This window comes from Magnolia sinica, chromosome 4 (genome assembly GCF_029962835.1).
Source record: "Magnolia sinica isolate HGM2019 chromosome 4, MsV1, whole genome shotgun sequence".
Classification (NCBI taxonomy): domain Eukaryota; kingdom Viridiplantae; phylum Streptophyta; class Magnoliopsida; order Magnoliales; family Magnoliaceae; genus Magnolia; species Magnolia sinica.
This window is the reverse complement of record NC_080576.1, coordinates 11,755,628-11,776,636: the sequence shown is the minus strand read 5'-3', so window position 1 is coordinate 11,776,636 and position 21,009 is coordinate 11,755,628. Positions and strand designations below refer to the sequence as shown.

General features: G+C 39.7%; 1 protein-coding gene across 1 annotated transcript; it reads left to right on the top strand.

Annotated features, from left to right (window-relative positions):
- The first annotated feature begins 235 nt into the window (after window positions 1-235).
- On the top strand, window positions 236-18,217 carry LOC131242442 (uroporphyrinogen-III synthase, chloroplastic). The gene is made up of 10 exons (XM_058241069.1): window positions 236-463; window positions 1,823-1,910; window positions 3,763-3,829; window positions 8,495-8,613; window positions 11,169-11,264; window positions 11,972-12,027; window positions 16,646-16,731; window positions 17,383-17,517; window positions 17,663-17,714; window positions 17,837-18,217. The coding sequence occupies exons 1-10, from the start codon at window positions 287-289 to the stop codon at window positions 17,849-17,851; spliced, it is 891 nt and encodes a 296-aa protein (XP_058097052.1). The 5' UTR covers window positions 236-286; the 3' UTR covers window positions 17,852-18,217.
- The last annotated feature ends 2,792 nt before the right edge of the window (window positions 18,218-21,009 follow it).

Genomic DNA, 21,009 nt, shown 5'->3' with positions numbered 1-21,009 from the left:
CGGTGTGGATATACAACATATACATCAAGATGGGCCCCACGGTCAGGGAAACACCCAGCATCTAATCCGCTCTTAAAAGAGCAAGGGGTGGGCCCTGCAGGGTGGATGCGAGGAGCCTGACGTGGCTTTCCAGTAGGTTCTTGTGGAGGGGACCAGAGAGAGAGACGTATGGCATGACGTTGCCGTGGCCCACCGAATAGAATAAAATAAAAAAGAAAAGAATTCAACGGAGTATAATAAAAAAGAAACAGAAAACCCCGAGCCAACACGTTTCTCCTCGTCAGGAATGGCCCTCTCTCTCTCCTCCTGGTCTTCTCCTGCTGCTTCGTTTCTCTCTCCGCCTCGGAGATTCCTTATCCCTTCCTTCCAGCTCCATGCCTCTGCTTCTTCTTCCATCCGTCCTCCGCCCAAGGTCGTCCTCACAAGGGAGCTCGGCAAGAACGGCAAGCTCATCGATGCTCTGGTTCTCTCTCTCTCTCTCTCTCTCTCTCTCTCTCTCTCTCTCTCATTTTTTAATTTCATTTTCCTTTAAAAAATAAAATTTGTGCATGCAATTGGGTCTGGAAAGTCTTTTTTTTTTTTTTTTTTTTCCTGTTTTCTTTTTATTTCATACAATGCTCGGGCCGAACACCGAAATTTGGTGCAGTGACCGTTCGTATTTTCATTTTGTACAAGTGGGGTATGGTTGGACGATCCAAACCGTTGGTTTGACGGGTCTCGCCGTTGATTGACAATGGACGGAAAATTTCGGAGATTGGCAGATCCTAGCCGCATTTTGTGTGGAATTTTTCTTGGTTGGATATGAATCGTTTGCTGCCTTTTCTATCTTAGTTGTCTATTGGTCCACATCTTTTTGAAGGGCCGGGATTCTTTAATCAAGTGTGTGGCCTGTAATATCAACTGTTTGGATCACTGAAATGCGGGCTCCATTTGTCCAAGCTTCAAATCCGAATGGTGAGCATTGTGTGGTACCTGGGTCGTTGGCGCTCCTTCATGAGAGTGTTCTCCACCGTTGATCTGGATGTTTCATCCGTGGGTGGGCCCTGCGGTGGATAGGGGTGAGAACTTGAAATTGCACTGATCTGATGATGCTCACCGTGTAAACAGTGTGTCCTGCAAATGTAAGGCGGAAATGGCAAATGGACATTGTATACATTTGACGATTTCCGTGGTTTTCTTTGTCCATGGCCCATCCTAGGTGGGGCTCACTGGTTTGAGTCACTGTAAAAATGGCCAAGTATACTTTGGATGTTGGTTGATATTTTTATCCCTCTCATGCCTTGTCTGAAAGAAGAAAATGAAAATCTGGGGAAACAGCTGGGTGGAGGAGATGTTTATAGCTTTTATACATGTCAGCTATGATGACCAGTAATGGTGGGTGTAATCCATCATTATACACAATGTCTAATCAAACTTTTTTTTTTCTCAAGTTAATTAGTACATGTGGGCCCCACCTTTTGTTTATCCAAACCATTCATATAGTGGGCCACATTTGTCAATGGAAGATATTGAAAAATCTCTTCCATCAGATAATGATCCTGTCTGATCAGACCTATCTTTCTCCCTGTAAAATGTGGAACCGGTAGCTACAGTCATTCTTTTTTTTTTTTTTTTCAAGTGACTTATAGGGGAGAGATTGGGGTATAGCCCATCTTAGGATGAGGAGTCTCACCAGATGAACGGTTTAGAATTTTTAGCTCACTGAAAGGTCTCCCCACTTGTCCCATTTGGGTTGGACGAATGTGTCAATTATTTCGGTCGAGTATATTATTATTCCCTCCTATACAACGACTGATGACTGCTATTTTTATTTAATTTACAGGCAAAACATGGCATACCTTGCCTGGAATTTCCTCTCATTGAGCATACACAAGGGCCTGATTTAAATAGGCTTTCTATTGTATTAAGTGGTAAGCTGTTGGAACCTATTGGTTGTGATTGCATTTTTATTTACTTTTGGTTGTGTCTCATGGATGAGTAGTTCTTTTTCCTTTCCTTATTTATTTATTTATTTTTATTAGTATTATTATTTTTTTGTCTTCCATCTACACCATTTTTCTTTTTGTCTACAACAGTATCCTCTGCTTGGACCAAAATTCGGTATGGATATTTGTTTCTGTTTTTATCATGTGACCTTGACCTTTTCTGTGAAGAATGATTTTGTGGTGTTTACTTGCATTTTAGTGTTTTATTTTTCATAGCTGCATTTGTACTTCTGTAGTGCAGGATGATTGTTAATATATCTTTTCCTAAAGGTAACTAAATTTTATTAAGATACGAAGGGCTGCATATAAAAAGAATGCCGGAAATACATTATGGACGTATCTGGAAACACCAACAAACTGACAAAGCATAAGCAAAATTGGCCAGCATGGACCAAACACTGAAGCACCAACTCAATGCCATACAGTGACATGAACTGACTCTGAACCTCTCTCACCACATGGCAATGAAGGAAATGATGATTGGCGGTCTCTACAGTCTACACATTCACAACACATAAAGCAAACATTGGGAAGTGCGAAGTTCTTCAGATTGTCCACCGTTAAAAAAAAAATAAAATTTGTGTTTGCCAACCAAGCAAAATCGTAATCACGGAGGAGAACCATTCCCCCACACCTTGTCACAAGGCAAGCTAACAATTCAGCTTGTAATATGCTCAAAGAATGATTTAGAAGAGAAGAACCTGCTCAATTACCTCTCCCATAACTTCCAGTCATGTTCCCTTGTATCAACAACTACATCTATCAAGAGTCAAGACACTCAACAAGCTTGCGAAACACCCACCTCCTCCTTTCAGGCTAATGACTCAAAACAATATTCCACAGGACTCCCAATGATTTCATAATGGACTTTCACGATTTACTTCTCTACGCAAGTTCGGAGGTTTGCTAGCCTCACACGAGGTACACATTCCAACCTGTCTAGTGCATGGATATCTGAGCAGTGCACCCAACAAAGAAGATGCACAAAGAAGAAAGTAAGGATGACCCACTCATCAACTGAACCACAAGGTGTACATTGAATGTTAACTGTTGGCGTATGCTTTAAACCCTACATTTCTTACACATAGGGTGGTCCACCTGATGAGTGGACCAGCCTGCCCTTTGTGTATGTTCATCGTCAAAGTGGGGTCTACCTAGTGCACCAGTTGATGCCCCACACGGTTACCACATTGGCATGTTTGGTGCGTGTAAAGGTGCAAAGATGTTTATCTATTCATTAAATTCTAACAACACAGTTTTCTGGAATGTTGTCTTTATTTCATGAGTTTCATCATCAATCCATGTTTTTTTAAAAAAAAAAAATAATTTATTATTATCAGTTTTTGAAAAACTCAAGAGATCTATTGACCAATTGCGGGTCTCTCTTGAGTTTCTAAATAATGCAATTTATTCTTGTCCATGGAAGAACGGAACTTTGAAGTGATAAGCAGGAAGGCAACTATTGTTGGATGTGGGGACTTTAGATTATAGATACCCGTGATCAAGTGGCCATAAGTTTCTAGGTATCCAATTCAGCAGTCTTGGAAGTTATATATTCATGATATCGATGGGTGGATAATCATGTTGGATATACATTCTGATGTAACTTGCTTTGTGAATATTACTGCTAATTTATTCTTTGTGCTTCATAGTAAATTTATAACCAATCTTCCTTATTCTTTGTACACTGATGATTGACGATTCTTCATTTCTATGTTGTTAAAAGTGTATAAATTTGATTTTGTTTGTTTTCTTTTCCTGGGTTCTTTGCAAACAGACTCTACCTTTGATTGGATTGTCATAACCTCTCCGGAAGCAGGATCGGTGTTTCTTGATGCGTGGAAGTAAGTATTGCAGCTGCTTGTTTGTGATGACATCCTCTGTTTCTTTTACTCCATCGAATGCATGAGAATAGCTGAATTGACCATTGGCATGAATGATGAATAACAAAGGTAGCTGTCTTAAGTATTGGTCGTTTGTTTCCTGATTTGGTTAGGTATTGATTGGTGTTGTACTCATTGTTTTCCACATCGTTATCACATAATGTATCACACCCTTGACATATGGATACATATTGATTATCACATGGGATATATCAGTTGTATTGCTGTTGCTGGGAAACATGGGGAAACATTGGGAAATTGGTCGAATTTTTCAATAAAACTTTAGTGATTGTTAAAAAGGACATCAATATAAACTTGGAAATCAAAACATCACAAAAAACAAGTGCAAATAATAGGTTTCCTTTATATAGGGTCTTAATGTATGCGTTGTTTAACTGAACTGATGCAAGTATATTCAAAGTCAATTCATATAAAATATAAATGTAAGAAGCCATGTATGGAAACACAAGCAATACATTCAAAAGTTTTTTTTTTTTAAAAAAAGAACAAGAAAAAAAGAAGTAGAAAACTAGAAATATACATATAAATAGTGTGTGTGGCTGTGGCTCAAATCCATATAGAGTTATGCGGTGGCTCAAAATTATCATCTCCATCTTGACGGGGCTAGGCATAGTACTGTTGCTCCACAAACCGACAATACCATGCCCAAGTCATAATAGAATGATACTAGTGAAGATACTCTCTAACATAATGTTGGTATTCATCCTCCGATTTAAGAAAAATTTGGAAAATTTTTGAATTTTCTCCAATTTTCAGCAAATTGGCCCTTCCCCCAAATCTCAAAATTAGAGTTTAAGTGACAATGATTTTGTCAAACACTCCTAAATACTCTAAAATAGGGGCCAATGGATTGCTGACCGAAGTGGAATTTCAAAATTAACATTTTTAAATACCCAAATTGTCAAGAATGACTAGATCAAGTTACATACATGTTTGATTTCAAGAAAAAAGGGGTTTGGATGGTTTTTTTTTTTTCAACTTTTCTAATCAAAGTTTATTTTGTCTTTACCACGAGTTATTTTCCTTGGTTAACAATAATTGTGGTTTTGCCAATATTTGTGTGTTCATCAATTTTCTTTTTCCCTCATCGAGGAAATATGGTGGTTCGGTGGTATACTATTTGTATCTGCTTATTAGAACTTCTAACGACCTATGTATTATGTTATCATTTCCAATTGGATGATCCATTATTTCAATTGGAGGAGGATTATAAATGGATAAATATTTTTATTGGAGTTTGGGAATCAATGGACTTTCCATAGGGGACCTAATTTACTAATGAGATTCATCACTACTTTTCCTGTAACAGCCGTTATAGGAAAAACCGCCCATAACGGCCTTGTAACAGTATGTAACGGCCCATAACAACCCCGTAACGATTTCAAAAATATAAAAAATGCCATAACGGCCGTTTCGGTCCATATGGTAACGGTAACGGTGGTGGCTGTTACAACCATCGTTACCGTTATTGAACACCTTGCGCAGGACGAAGGAGAAGATGACACATGGAGAGTAGTACCTAATTGGGCTACAACAGCTCCGGAAACCTCAGGATTATCACAAACATAGAATTGCATGAAGGCATCATAGATTTCTTGGGAGACAAGAATGGTCTCACCTGAAGGAGACTTCCCTTGAGGTTCTCCATGTGTAGGCTGCATGGTTGGATCAGTATCAGGAGGTGCACTACTAGCTAAAGATGCATTTGCCAAGGATGGACGGCCCATGAGTTTCCAACACTGATTAACAGAATGGTTTGTTCCCCCACAATGTGTGTAACTGCAAGATGAATCATGGTCGCGTCCACATCCACTTCGACCACGGTAGCCACCATGATCCATAGTACGACCCCCGACCTTGATTACTATAACTAACATCATGACCATGCCTAGGTATTCTGGATGCAGGAATGAAAGAAGGCTGATCACCAACTGCGTATGTAGAGTTATCAGATGAAAGACCAAGGTTGATGTGGTTGAGGTAGAAACACACTGAACCATAGCATAAATTGCAGTCAAAGGAGGAAGATGATCCATCACAACAATCTGCCCACAAACACCTTTAAATTCAGGGTTAAGGCTGGAAAGGAACTGCATGCTTCGGGTTTCTTCCCATTGTTTACGAATAAGATCATAATCTTTCTTACTATCGGACGGAAGATGATGATAGAGATCTAACTCATCCTACATACTTTGAAGGGTATAAAAGTACTCCTTTAGAGATTGGGAATCCTATTGGAACCTGCCAATATCTGAAATCAACTTAAAGACCCTTGATAAATTCCTTGCTTTTGAATACATGTCATGTAGAGTATCCCATATCTCTTTTGCAAACGATAAAAACATAACAAAATTACTGACAGATGGATCCATACTGTTAAGCAACCAAGCCATGACTTGGTAGTTCTCATTGGTCCACATTTTGTAATTTCCATCTGTAGGGTCTGGAGCATCATCTAATATGTAGGTTAGTCCATATTTTCCTCCCAAAAATAATTTCACGGACTGAGCCGATTGCAAATAATTATTATCATCCAGCTTGACAATGGTAATCAACAAGGGGTGTGAATCCAAAGTCCCCGCACTCGATCCAGAAGATATTTTGTCATCCATAGGGCCCGAAGGCACTAAATTGGAGCAAGAAGACAGAAATGGAGAATGGTAGAGGATAAGAACAGTCACAAGCCAACACAAGGCAAATTTCCACATAACCGAAGGTCCAAATAATGGGCCACAGGTCCAAAAAGGAAGGAAAACTAAAAAACCAGCATGAAACATCACATAAAGACTAGCACTGACACAACACAACTATAGAGTGAAAGAGGGACATGACAGATACACACCAGAGCTGTGGTGTATGTCCAGGGGCCCCAAGGGGCCCAAAAACGGTGGAGTCGCACCTCTAAAAGTGCCGGAAAATACAAAAAATCCTCCCCAAGATAAAAAAGATCTCCATGGATGGCTTAATTAGACAAAACCGACCGACCCTAGAGAGAAATTCCAAAAAAACTCTTACCGATTTGGGAGAAATCGCGAAAAATCAAAGAATCAGGGGTTTTCCGTCGGGCTTGAAAAATGGCCAAACCACACCTCAGATCACCTCTAGAAATTCCGTAAAAATCACCATAATTCTTCTAAAATCAAGCTCCATTAGATCATGTTCTTCCTAATGTAAAACTGTCCGTACCATATATACACTTGTTGACATCAGCTGTACGGTAGCTGACGTCAACAGACCCTTGCAACTTCAATCAACATGAGGTCCTTGTGCTCTGATACCTAGTAGAGGAGTGAAGATTTGAGGGGAGAGAGAGAGAGAGAGAGAGAGAGAGAGAGAGAGAGAGAGAGAGAGGTTTGGAGAAAAACGTGCTTGGTGTATTTCGGGGCTACCACACCACATACAACACTTTATTATACTATTAAAGTTACAATAGAATACTCCTAAGAGTATCAAACACTGAATATGCACAAACAAGAAAAGACACATGAAGGACCGTATACACCTATATCACCTCTAAATTCTCTATAGGACATGTCATAGCAAGGTGTTCCGTAACGGTAACGGTGGCCGTAATGGCCACCACCGTTACCTTTATGATACAGGGCATAATGGCTGTTACGGTCTTTTAAAAAAAAAAAAAAAATTGAAAAAAACTTCGAAAAACCCGTATCTGCCCCGTAATGTTGATTGAAAAGTATGAAAAACTTGTATCTGCCCCATAATAGACCACTACGGGGCTGCTATCGCCTTTATAGGGACGTAACGTGCCGTTAACGGCAATTATGGGTCATTTTTTTCCATAATGGATGTCACGGCCGTTGCGACCCCATAACGCGCAACAGTTGGCACCATTACCTTTACGTAATGGCCTTTATGGCACACCATGTGTCATAGCTCCTCTCGCATTGGTCCTCATCACTACTTGATTCCTTTTGGTTGAAACATGTCCTAGCCTATTCCTATTGGTTAAGCATTCCACACTCCATTCCTATTGGTTGAGACACCTCATACTCTCTTTCTATTGGTTAGAATTCCTCATACTTCAATCCTATTGGTTGGAACACATCACAACCCAAGCTGTTACAACTCTTAACATGAAGCTCCCTATCACTACAAGGACTCCCCATCGTGAGAGTCCCAAAACATCACCTACTTGCCTTCTATGATGCACGCGTGTGGTGTGTGCACAAGGCACGTCATATTCCAAACCTAAATTTGAAATCGTGATCATTTTGGAAATGTTCACTCTCTTATTTATAGAATCCTGTGTAACACTATTTCAGTTAAGGTGTGATAGTGAAAGAATGTGCTTTGGGTTGAGCCAGTAATTCAATGGTAGACAGGGTGTGTTCCAACATAAAGGTCTCAGGTTCAAGCCCATGTTACCTATAAAAAAAGGATGTGCTTTTAATATATTTACCTGAAACTCTAAATTCTGCACCATTACCCTAAAAAATAAATCTAAATAAGGCACCAATCACATGTTATATATGGATAGATTATGTGCGATATTGACAAATGAGGTCAGACATGCAGACAGGATGTATGATAAGATACCATTTCAATATTGGTTCAAATGTGTAATTTATTTTTCTTCATGCTTAGGGCTGCTGGAACTCCGAATGTTCGAGTCGGCGTGGTCGGAGCTGGTACAGCAAGCATATTTGAAGAAGTAATGCGATCACCCCAACGATCTCTTAATGTTGCCTTTTCTCCATCAAAAGGTATGCTATCCTCATGTGTGTGTGTGTATATATATATACAATGCTTCAAAATCCAGCACTTATTCTTTAAGAAAAGTAGAAACTTGCAGTCTTAAAGCTTTTTGCTATACGTATCCAAACCGCTGCGATGGAAACATGTGGACATAATTGCTTAGTTCCCATGCGTGATATAGGTCCCTTCGGTCCACATTGTCAAAGAAAACCCCAAAGAGGTGTAGAGATGATGCAAACGTTGATGTCTAGTGCAATTGAATGTACCAGATAATCTAGATTTGCTTCAATGGGTATGGGAGTAACCATTATTACTGGAGATCAAAACCCCTTTTCTCTTCTTCCAAAACTCAAACACAATTAAATAAAAAACTCAATGTTTTATTCTCCAAACTAGTGTTCTCACACATCCAATACAAAGCCTTATATAGGCTTTAAAAGAGAAGGTAGCCCTAATACTAAATCATCATCATCATCAGAGCCTTATCCCAACTAATTGGGGCTGGCTACGTGAATTATGTTCTGCCATTCCACTCTATCAGGGGCCATGACTTTAGTTAGACCATAGGTCATCAAATCTTTTCAGCCCTAATGCTAAATGAAATACAAAAAGAACCCCCTGTGTACTTAATTAACTAATGCTATAAGGGGTGTTTTTGTATCAGTTGATACTTGCAATGAACATTGTTTTGGTCATTCATCATCATCATCTAAGCCTTATTCCAACCAATTGGGAATGGCTATGTGAACCCTTTTCCGCCATTTTGGTTTGGTCATTCCAATCATAGATATGAATATCGGTATCATATCTGTATCGGCACGAGCCGATATGCGATATGGGGTCGTATCGGTCTGATACGAAATAATTGACCTGTATCAGCCGATACGGGGCGTATCAGCACCGATACGGGTGATATGAGGTTGATATGCTTATAAAAGCCCAATTTTGAATTTTTTTTCTTCAAAATTTCACGTCTTCTCTTTCTTTCTTTTTTCTTTTTCCATTTAAACCATGGAAGAAGCTTAAAAACTTATTTTAGGCTAGATCTAGACCTATATTGGGATCAAAACAAATGATTTGAATGGGATTTGACAAATCAAAGTGAAGTGGATCATTATGGGAAAAATCGGAAAGAAGGGTAAACCTTCACTTTCTTTTTATATTTTCATCTTCTTTTTGTTGTATTTCAATGTAATGGGCCATTGTTCACCAAATCATGCTTGATTTGTGTTTAATCAAGGCTCATTTAGTTGACCTTCAACAAGTCAAATCGACAAACAACATTCTCATCAAAGAATGGTCCGATACCCCATTGAATACATGGTCAAAAAACCAAAAAATAAAAATAAAAATGATAGATGCTTGGATATTTCATTTTTTTTCCTAATTTTCTAATATTTCTCCATATTATTTTTCTTTACAAAAAAAATCTGACCAATACGGGCCGATACGGCCTTGATACCAATACGCAATGCCGTATTGTATCATTTTTCTGCCAGGCTAATATGCCGACCTATACCAACATTCAGAACCTTGATTCCAAAACAAAAAGATTTTATTATTATTATTATTATTATTTTAAAGCAGAACACTGATGAAAGTAACCCATCATGGGCGTGATCATTTGGGGCCCACTCTTGACCTCATGTGTAACACACGAGAGGGGATTGATTGCATCAATGTCCAAGTGTTTTGTTTACAGAAGTATTTGTTCCTTCTGACTGGCCACAAAAAAAAGTAATGGGAAGCCTTTTAATACCAATTAGAAACTTCTTTCCAGTAGAAGGAACATTCTTTCTTTATGGACGATGATTTAATTTCGAGGAATTATAAGATCCTGAATTCCTGATGCATCAAAATGTGAATAGTTACATTGTGCATCTTTTTTGTACAAATCTGTGATCCAGGCTGTTGTACAGTGGGATCCACCATGGATGGATGATACTAATAAAATTTTCCATATTGGACGATCCTCTCAATTTCATCCATGGCTGTCATTTCATACAGTTCTTGTGTTTTCTCCCTAACTGATTATTTTTTGTCAGTAGTCCAATGGTTGGAATCTCCTGAGAGATAACAAGTGACCTCATTCATTTCACCCTTTTCAGATACTACAAAGGTGATGGACTGAAAAGGCCCATCTTATGACTTATTCTGAGCACCATCACAATCTCTCAGTCATGACGGTAGTGATTTATTGGTGTCACTGACACATACTTGCAATACTATGGCTTGAAATATAATTCATTTATCACATCTAAAACTTCCTTGGCTGTCCGAAGGCACAAAAAGGTCTAGACCAATGTGGCTGTTCATAATAATGCATCCACACTTTTTCATTGGCCATTTTTCTTGTGTGTGTGTGTGTGTGTGCGCGCGCGCATGCACGTGTTGTTGAATTTTCAGTTTAATGCCATAATCTCTCTTTGGATCAACATATGTTCCTAACATCTTGCATGTGGGATGGTGTTACTTCCTTCCATGATAATTGGATATTGATTTACTTTTAGTTGCATAAAAGCTAGCTATATTACTATTCTAAGGCGAACATTGTAATTTACAGCTACAGGCAAGGTTTTAGCTTCAGAGCTTCCAAAGTATGGGAATAGAACTTGCACTGTCCTGTATCCTGCTTCTGTGAAGGCTAGTAATGAAATAGGTGTGCATGCTGCTTCTGTTTCTATGGTTCGTCTGTTGCACCAACTGAGGTAGCTGAGCTTGCATACTACTGAAGTTTCTATGGTTTGTGTTATTTTGTGTTAATGACTGTGGATTTGGGCGATACAACTGTAAAGTCTACCTGGATGAATGAAATAAGGAGCCCATACAGTAGCACAGCCCACCTAGTCTTGAATTTAGTCCCTGTTTCTATTTATTCAGTTAGGTACACTTAATATTTTTAATATTAAAAGATCATATTGTAAGTGAAAGGGTAGTTTTGGAATTTTTGCTTTTTTGACTTAATATAAAAGAGAGAGGGAGTAGGGGCGGCTCTCTCCATTCTCTTTCTCCATCTCTTTTTCTTTCTCTTTTCTATTTCTTTTCACTTCTACATAATTCTACATTTTGGAACTGAGATGTTGAGGATTGGTAATGAGAGTTGCATCTAAGTGTATTCTCTGATCCATTAAAGGAACACTATGCTGCTTTTCATGATAAACCTTTTCATTTAATAAGGAATCTAGATTAAAAGGAATTAATTCAGATATGTTTCTGAATTTTGTAATAAATTCATGTAGTGCAACCAGGATCCATTGTTTGACAGGCTTAGCTGTGTATAAGCTCATCTGTTGATAAAGTTAGTTGGAAACAATACCACCCGTTGTTAATATTGGAGGTGTCTTTTTTTTTTTTTGGTAAGTGCAGAGGAAGGCCTGTCAGATCGTGGATTTGAGGTCACAAGGCTGAATACATACTCCACTGTAAGAACTCAAATTCTTGCACATTAATATGGTAACTGTTTGGATTTCTTCTATGAAAAATACTTCTCTGTGTTTTCTAGTCACTATGTCATCATATATCTTCAAGCTATATGGCGAGAACATGGTCTGTCAACATGTGTCGAGTGTTTGATATTCATCTACACGGCCCATACAAATGCTCTTTTTCTTTTTCTTTTTTCCCCTAATGTATGAAGTATATTATTTTTAATGTTTGGACTTTTACACGCGACTACAATATACTATTTAAATACAATATTTTTAAGTGCACGACTAAAATGTGCAGCAAGGACTGAGAGTAGGTGCACTCATCATCTCCTACCATTTAAAAGATGGTAGGCAGGAATCTGAAATGTGCGTTATGATTATGGTGTATCATCATCGGATGGTGTGAGATATGTGAGCACTGACTCTTGGTGCACACACTCTTTTTGCATATTTTAACTTTTTAAATTGTACAGACGTCTTAGCAAACCTGACCTTTAAAACCACTCGGACATTTGTCCATGTCCAGGTTATGTAGTATGCAAGTGATAGGAGCAGCTGCACTTATAGAGTTTGTGATAGTGTTGTTGTTTCTGTGCGCATCAAGTTTGAGATTCGTATCCTCGGTATTATATATAAACACTTGAATGCAGATTGATAAATTCTCTTGGTTTTGCTCCTGTAGTTTTGTTGCTATCTTGTGATTCCTTTTTTTTTTTTTTCCATTTATCTTCTAGGTCAAATAAATTTTTTTATTTTACCATTATTGCAGAAGATCTGTTTTATATATATATATATATATAAATTAATTTAAAGAACCCAAAAATTAATGCATTACAGTAAGGAAATGATTCCTCAATATACAGCCTCTATCAGACCATCTTCCTTTCTACGTTTGAGTTCCCATGGTCAAATTGCTATTTAAATGAGGAGAGATCACAGTTTCGTTGAGCTAAAATAGAGTGAGATCTAACAGCCCAACCAATAGTTTTTTTTTTTTTTGGAAAGATAACCATCAGTATATTAAGAAGCAAGAGAAAAGTGAAAGGAGGACATAATAAGGAATGCATTGACGAGCCGCAATGAGTGACCCACACACCTTACCAACCTCATTTGCATCCCTATGGACTTGGGAAGGTTAGATACATCTATTTCTGCAATAATTCCAGAACTCTGAAATCATAAAAGCTCAAACCAAATTGGGAACACCAAATCAACAGATTGCAAATGAGGTCTGGAGGGGGAACATGAAGGACTTGGTTGCCATGGACGCAGTGAGATCAACATGTGGTATGGTAGTGATTTAGGACTCCAGTGTGTAGGCAAGGGACTGGTGATGCAGTGAATTTACCATCTCCGTTTTGCTTCGAGACCTGTCCACTGGGTTACATTGGGTATTCATTTGGGAAGAATTGTCCAAAGTGGGTTCTGGTGTGCCCGCATTTGGGTAGACCTGGATGCTTCTGTCAGGAGGTGGAGGCTACCATGGTGCGTGTAAGGGGATTTCAATATACTCATTTTCTGCTTTGAGAAATCATCAAGTCGGCAGATAACTTGTAGCATGTTGGAGTTCTCAGACTAAGTGCAGTGGAATGAATTGGTCGACCTTCCGATGGGCGATGTCAAATTTACGTGGTCCAATGGACAAGATGGAGTCGTCAGGTTATCGCTTTTCTTGTCTTGTCGGATTAGGTAGAGAAATTCCCCTCTTGGTCAACCAACGTAGTCTCCTGGGGTGCATCTCTGATCATTGCCGATTATCTTAGGGATGAAAAAGGATGATTGGGGCCCTAGGCCATCAGGTTTGAGCCATCATGGTTGGAAGTGGAGGGCTTTGCTTACATGGTTAAGGAGTGGTGGCTTCTATCTCGGTTGATGGCTGCCCGTGTTTCATCTTATTCCAGAAACTGAAACTTTTTAAAGGCAAACTAATCAGGTGGAAAAAGGAGGTGCTTGGTGATGGGAGCAGGAGGTGGGCTACGTCCTCAACAAAATGTAGCTGTTAGACATAAAGGAGGAAGGGTCGAAGCTATTGGAAGAGGAAAAAGTGAGGGAGGCCCTTTCTCTTGAATACTAAAGATGGCTCAAAGAAGAAGAGATTAAATGAAAGCAGCGTTTAAGAGCAACACGGTTCAAGGAGGGGGGCAAAGAACAGAATTTTTTTCATGGGTTGATTAGCATGGGGGCAATGAACAATAAGATCCATAGCATGGTGGTGGAGGCTGCCAGGTTAGAGGAAAATTCTCAATTCAGCGATGCTGTTGAATCCTTCTACAATAAGCTTATGTCAAGTGAAGGGAAGATGAGGCCAATGCTAGACAATCTCGAATTTCAGTTTATTTTTGAGGAAGCAGATTCCCTGGAGAGTCCGGTGATCGAAGAGGAGAAAAAGACGATAGAGGGGGAGTTGGGTAGAGAAAAGGCACCGAGGCCAGATGACTCCCCCTTGTGTTCATCTTCAAATTCTTCAAAAGCAACCGACTTCCAGATGAGTTCGACCCCTCATTCATAGCCTAATCCCAAAGAAAGAGGGAGATGAATGCCTGCGGGATTTCAGACCCATTAGTTTGATTGATGCCCCATATAAAATTGTAGCAAAGGTGCTGGCTGGCAGGTTCAAGTTGATCCTTGAGTGAGTTGTCTCGAAAGTCCAAGGTGCATTGTCAAGGCAGGCAGTACAAATGCATTGATTCTCACATAGGGAAGGGAAGAGCTACATTGTGGGCAAGCTTGACCTGGAAAAGGCATATAATCAGTTGGAATGGGATTTTTTAGATTACATGCTTGACCATTTGGTATGCGAAGAAAAGTGGAGGAGATGGATCCGAGTGTACGTTAGCTTGGCAAAGTCCCCCATCCTTGTCAATAGAAAGGGTTTCTCAAGTCATTTTGAGAGCTTAGACAAGGGGATCCACTATCCCCCTTTTTATTTTTCATGTTAGTATGCTGGACAAATGGGTGGTGGCGGGGCTAATCGACGGATTTAAAGTGGACAAGGGAGTCTTTCATGTCTCCCACCTTAAGTATGTGGATGACACAATACTTTTCTATGATGCTGAGGAGGCAAGGTTGGATAACCGTAGGAAGATCCTATGGTGCTTTGAAGTGGTGTCGGTTTTAAAGGTGAGCATTCAAAAGTGTGAAATGTTAGGTATTGTCATCTCAGGGAGGAGGTTAAAAATCTAGGTCCCCTTTCAATAAAATTGTCGTCTTTCAAAATAATAATTATAATAAAAGCTCAACCCCAAGGCCCTGGCATCCAATGGATGCCCATTTAATGTCGTGCTAGATTCTCCTTCAATGATTAGAATGTTGGTATCCAACAGTGGGGTAATGCGCAATCCCTCCTAAGGAGCCAAAACTTTTGCATTGTTTGATCCAACCACATGTTGCAGTGGTGGGAGAATGCCTTCAAAATCTCACTGTTCTCATACCTACGCATGCTTCCCATCCCAGAGGGGGCCCAAGCTTCCAAGAGCATTTCCAAATCACCTGACACATTTTTGATGGAATACTGAAATTTGGTTACTGTAAATGTGGTTACTGGAAATGATAGCAACCACCTTGCTAAAATTTCATTGAACATAATTGGACCACAGCTACCTGCTCAAGGCAAAGGGCCAAGAAAAAGCACAGTTTGACCCCCCCCCCCCCCCCTCTCTTTAAAATGGCTTCTAACTCACATTATTAGAGTCATCCATGTCAACAGGGCTGAAGAAAAAACACCTTGAATGCACCATGCCAATCATGAACCGAACTGCTGGTTACCAAGTTCCCCATACAACCTAATAAACACCCGTTTATATTCAGCTACCTCCAATGGGCTGGAAGCAGATTCAAACTTCAACTTCTTTTGGCATTTACACCACGGATTGTTTCCATCCACTTTCTTAGTAGATAGTTTTATATATATATATAAAATCCTCAACTATATCCGGCCCACCAAATTGTTCCTGATATGTTCCCTGACTTGGAAACTGGACATGGGACACCCTCGAAGTTTCTTCTTTTATGCTCTTGCCAGATCCCAAATGATTGCACGTGGGAGCATGTGCCAAAGGATTTTCACTCTTGATCCAAATCCCAGCATTAAATAACCCACTGATGCTGTTAGAACCTACACAATCTGGAAGAATTGGAAGAAGAGAGACCAAATCTCCAATGTCAAGTTGCACTGTAGCAAGATATGATCCACTCTCTCTTCATCTTTCCAACAAAGCATACATTACTCTTCCAATAAACCATCTGTGTCATTAGGATCTTCCGCACCCCAGCTGGGAGGGAGAAAAAGCGGAACAAATGTGACTATTCTTGTTGCTTATCACACTCCACAGGCCCTACTGTCCCTGAGCACAGGTCAGCAAACTGTCGAAGTTAAGTTCCCAATGCTCACGAGGACACATTGATCCTCAAGTCAACCTCCTTCGCTTAGCCTTCCAAAATTAAGTGTTACATATATATATATATATATATATATATATATATATATATATATATATATATATATATCATTCTAGTGGCAGACTAAATCACTTGATGCGGACACCATCTTGGAGTTTATAGGTTGAGCTCAGCCCTAGAACTCCATTGAGTATGTTTTTCCTGTTCCTTGCAGGTACCGGTTCGTAATGTTGACCAAACATTTTTAACACAAGCTCTTTCTGCTCCAGTTGTTGCAGTGGCTTCGCCTTCTGCGATCCGGTAAGCAATCAATTGGATCAGTGATATGGTTCTTATTTTGTTAGGTCTCTTTTGTTTCTGCACTGCTGTCGTAACTCGTAACACTTCTGAGGAAGCTGTTTCTCTGGTCACTGAACATTCTTACAACTTTAGTAAATATTCTATTGTAGCTGGGCGCGTGCCCGCATATACACATGTCAGACACATGTTAAATGAATGGCTTAAAAATCCAACTTTGAGATTGTCCAAATACTTTTTTCCCCTTAATATTTGCTAGTATGGCCTTTCCTTCACTTGATATCTCAGGAAACAACTTTAATATCATTGATAGCCTTTTCAAAAATTACTACAATTTTACTGGTTATCTAAATGAGTGGTATGTGATCACTCTGGACTAGGTTTCCACAGAATATTTTCAAATAACTTTAAAGAATTGAGAAATTTCATGTTTAGTCATCATTAAAGATCACCGCTGCTCATGTGTCTTTCAAAAAAAAAGTGTCTTCGGATAAAATCCTGACTCCTTTTTATTTTTATTTTTATTTTTTTATAAATGTAGGGTGCGTGTGGTTGCTCCAAATATCATGATATTTCATGATTAATCAGTCTAATTTGATGAAAAACATTATGAAATTTTGTAGAACTAAATTGATACCCGTTTTTTTGCAACAGTGCTTGGGTTAATCTTATTCCGAAATCAGAGAGCTGGAACAACTCTATTGCTTGTATTGGCGAGACAACTGCACTGGCTGCGAAAAGATCAGGCTTGAAGAATGTGTATTATCCAGAAAATCCTGGTGTGGATGGGTATTTCTCATTATCCATTGCCTAGTACTATCAAAATTCTGCCTGTCTAAAAATGCCGAGCACCTGAAGGAGGACATCTCAATTGGGGAACTGATTTAACACGAAATTATCCTTCTGACCTGTCATTGTTGATCTGTTACAACAGGTGGGTCGACAGCATTATGGAAGCCTTGAGAGTGCATGATCAGCTATGTAAGGTCCGGATACAGCTTGCGCGAAATACTTCTCATAACTCTCACAACGAAATGCGTCATTGATGCTCTACTTGTTTTTTCTTATGATAAATCCAATCGTTCTCTTTCACTTTTCCCTGCCCCAGGCATTGGTTAGTTGACAAAGAGCACAGGTGCAGGACACTGGAAATCTCTGACATTGCAAAAGACCGCCTTTAGATGGCCGGTTCATGCAAAAAACAAGGAGGGCCGTTGGATCAAGGATCTTGGCAGTACGAGGCTTCAAGGCAACCACTCATCTGTGTATAGTAGAATCCCATTAATGTTTCAGTATATGGTGAAACTAATGGAGATTCATCCGAAGTTGACGTGGGCATCGGAATGATAACATGGTAGGTGAGACCGGCCCACTGTTATGTCTTTCTTGATTTGTAGAGTTATTTCTACCTATTTCCCTGTACAAATCAAGTTTGTGTAGCAAACGTGCAATTTCATAATGTTAGGAGATTCTTATGTAATTCATCCCACTTATGGAGTTTGCTGTAGGAATTATAGGGCATGCTGACACATGGGACTCTGTACATGTGGAACCTATTTCTCGGTGATCCAAACCATGGATCTGATGAGACTTATCTTGGATGATGGATCCCATATCCAGATTGGAAGATTCCCATCAAGGTAAAAACTGTTACGTTACATGTCCATAAAAACGGTACGGGGTTGAATCCGTCCATTATGGAAAAAAAGAAAAAAGAAAAAGGGTTGTATCCGATATGAGAAAAAGGGCTGCATCCGATATGACAAAAAGGGCATCCGTATGGGCAGTATTATAAGTCTGATACAGGCATATACGGCCATGAAGGGCCCGTATATATGTGTGTGTCTCAAAAACATTAACACCGTGCATTTGATGGGTCTCTTTTAAATTATGGGATATCCCATAAATCAGCCGTATATGGAACTTAGGTGAGTCATACCATCTAAAATCATGTGAAGACATGCCTAAAACATATAAAAGCACTTGGTGGGGGCCACCTGAGTTTTGGATGCGTCTGAAACTTGGTCTGACCACTCATGCAAGTGGGACACACATAATGGATGGGCTGGATTTGTGAACCACATCTCGGTGTGCCCAACAAATGATTATGAATGTTTTAATGAGAGGGTAACCCCTCTCAACTTTTGTATGTGGTGTGGCTCACACAAGTCATGGATTGAATTGCTTTTTAAACCCGAGGCCCATCATCATGGAATGGTGCATATGACAGATGGGGTAGATGTTTGACATGCATCACATGGGGCCCACACAGCTCGACCTCATGGGAAGTTCCCATGAGGTCGACCGCATAGAACCATTTCCATATATATATATATATATATATATATATAGAGAGAGAGAGAGAGAGAGAGAGAGAGAGAGAGAGAGAGAGAGATTTTTCTATCATTTTTTCCACTCTTCATTTAAACCAGATCTAGGCCTATTTTGAAGATCAAAATGCAAATTTTGGGTAGAATTTAGAAAATCAAAACAAAGTGGGACACTTGGGAAAATATAAGGGATAGGTTGTCGCCTCATTTGTTTTCATCTTTTTATTGTATTTTTATCTAATGAGTTTTGATTCACCCATCATATTTGATTTGTGTTCAATTAGGGCTTATTTGGTTGACTTCGGCCGATTAACAAGGTAGACTCTAGGGAGTTTCAAGAGATTTTGACTGTATTAACCTCGAAGTTTGGTCAAATTACCTAAATAGATTCAACCTTTCAAATATCATAAGAGTGACCTTCTGACAAGCTTCCGTACATGGACTAAAATGCCATTGTCCTTGTTTCAGTAGTTATACGGTTTTTTAGGGAATAAGAAGTTACGTCGCATTTAATGCTAAGAAAGTAATGTGTACGGAACCCTTTTTTGCGCATGGGCAAGGACCAAATTAGTGGGGGCCCACATTGATTTTTGTGTATAATCCATGCCGCCCATCATTTTGGTCGTGTCATTTTAGGGCTAGGGCCCAAATATCGGCCTTAACCAGACCTCGTGTGGGCTACATAATAGAAAATAATGGTGACGATGGAACCCATTGTTGAAACTTTTTAGGCTCACTGTGATGCTTGTTAGAAGTGGACACTGTCCAAGTTAGGACCTTTTGGGCCCACGGCAAGCAGGTCGACAAGGTGGATGGAATAGATCGCCCCATTGTGTCATTTTAGGGGTAAGGCCCAAATATCAGCCTGATCCAGCGCTCGTGTGGGCTAGAAAATAGAAAATAATAGTGGGGCCACATTGATGTATGTGTATAATCCATACCGCCCATCCTTTTTGGACCCACGGTGAGCTGGTAGACAAGGTGGACGGAACGGATCACCCCATTGTGGGCCTTAAGCTATTGTACCAATGACTATCCTTTCATTTGGTAGTAAAGAAAGTGAATATGCAACAACCGCGACCCATATAACATGACAACCACGACCCATACAAATCACGACCCATATAGGAATCGTATGGCAACTACGTCTCATATGACTACTCCATGGACAACCACAACCCATATAACATGACAACTACGACCCATGCAAACCACGACCCATATGGGACCCATATGGCAACTACGTCCCATATGACTACTCCATAGACAACCACGACTCATATAACATAATAACTACGATCCATGACAACTACAACCCATATAACATGACAACCACGACCCATATAATATGGCAACCACGACCCATATGAGACCCATATGGCAACTACGAACCATATAGCTATTCCATGAGAAACAGCGACCCATATAACAGGACAACCACGACCCATATAACATGATAACTACGACCCATGACAACTACGACCTATATAACATGACAACCACGAACCATATAACATGACAACCATGAACCATATAACATGACAAACACGACCCTTACCTCATGACAACCATGACCCTTACTGCATTACAACCACCTGATGCGACCTATGCTACTATACATATATCGTTTGCACGACTATGGCGTGACTTGCACTAACTTGGTGACGTGCCCATACATATATGCACGACGATGGCGTGACTTGCACATAAGATCCTTATCGTCCATCAAAGTTAGTGAATGACATATGTAGATATCGTTTATCTCATGTAGTCACCGAGTTAGCGCAAGTCACGACATAGTCGTGCAAACGATATCTGTATAGTAACATAAGTCGCATCAGGTGGTTGTAATGCAGTAAGGGTCGTGGTTTTCATGAGGTAAGGGTCGTGGTTGTCATGTTATATGGGTCGTGGTTGTCATGGGTCGTACTTATCATGTTATATGGGTCGT